The 1042-nt window shown below is 33.4% G+C and overlaps 1 protein-coding gene across 5 annotated transcripts in view; it reads left to right on the top strand.

The window, feature by feature from the left end:
- The window catches only part of SETDB2 (SET domain bifurcated histone lysine methyltransferase 2), a 45651-nt gene that overhangs the window by 11377 nt on the left and 33232 nt on the right, over nucleotides 1-1042 (top strand). For 4 of the 5 annotated variants that reach the window (XM_019650841.1, XM_019650839.1, XM_019650838.1 and 1 more), the window contains exon 2: nucleotides 270-335. In XM_019650841.1, coding sequence (XP_019506386.1) covers nucleotides 270-335 — 66 coding nt within the window. Of the gene's footprint in view, nucleotides 1-27; nucleotides 135-269; nucleotides 336-1042 lie in introns of those variants that run through there. The other variant, XM_019650840.1, reaches the window with a different exon arrangement.

The raw sequence follows: 1042 nt of genomic DNA, 5'->3' as shown, positions 1-1042 counted from the left end.
CTGGCATCCCAAGCCAGTTCTTAACCATCGCGCCACTCGCGCCACTCGGCCGGCCCACCAGTCACTTTTTGATACCTCTGTTTATGCCTCATCAGGAACCTCTCAGAGGAGTTGTGAAGATTAAATGAGATGAAGTATGTAAATTGTTTAGCACAGTAACTGGCACCTTGAATAAAGGTGATGCTGCAAATTGTTTAGTACAGTAGCTGGCACTTTGAATAAAGGTGATACTGCTGATGATTTTTTTCATTTTTTCCTTTCTTGAACAGAATACATCCAAGCAATGATTCTAGTGAAGGAAGCAACCATAAGTAACAATTCAACATTGGTAAAGGGTACGTACATTTTTAAACCCAATCTAGAGTATTCTCTGGTATTTTCTTGATATGAAGCAGGCCTGCCTTAATTATGTCAGGTAACTAAATATAATTTAAAATAAAAAATATAAGACCTATACTGGTAATTTATATAAATCAGTTCCCTATTAAGTGAAAATTCCTACCCATCTAGAGATGGGACATGCGAAGCCCCCTAGGGAAAAAAATGAACAAATGTATCTCTTCTTCAGAAAAGCTTTTCCTGTAAGAAGGGCAAATAGAATTCTAAGACTTGTAACTACTATAACCCTGCTTTGTGTAAAGAACAATACTAGAAAGGTGTATTCTGGTATAGATAAGTTGGTGGGGAAAATTTTCATTTCTAGATAATTATTAGACAGTCTTCCAAACTCTAAACAAATTTATTTTAGAAGGAATTGATCAAAGATAAAATACCAGGACTAGAAAAATTGAAAGTTACTTTACTGGAATCACTATCCTATAAATCTTAGTCGATCACAAATTTGCTAAAGTGTTAAGGAAGTATATTTACCAGATTTTAATTACTGCTAATAAATATTGTCAACAAATTGTAATAATTTTAACTGTTATAATTTGATGCCTTAAGGTTTTAAATCTCTGAAAATACATCCTAGCATCAATGTATTTTAAAGAAATCTTTTCTTATTCCAAAGTACTCAATTTCAGTGGCTACCGTATTTTTA

The sequence above is a fragment of the Hipposideros armiger genome, unplaced genomic scaffold (assembly GCF_001890085.2).
Source record: "Hipposideros armiger isolate ML-2016 unplaced genomic scaffold, ASM189008v1 scaffold_148, whole genome shotgun sequence".
In the NCBI taxonomy this organism is placed as follows: Eukaryota; Metazoa; Chordata; class Mammalia; order Chiroptera; family Hipposideridae; genus Hipposideros; species Hipposideros armiger.
The sequence above is the reverse complement of the archived record's forward strand: the minus strand, read 5'-3'. Positions and strand labels throughout refer to the sequence as shown.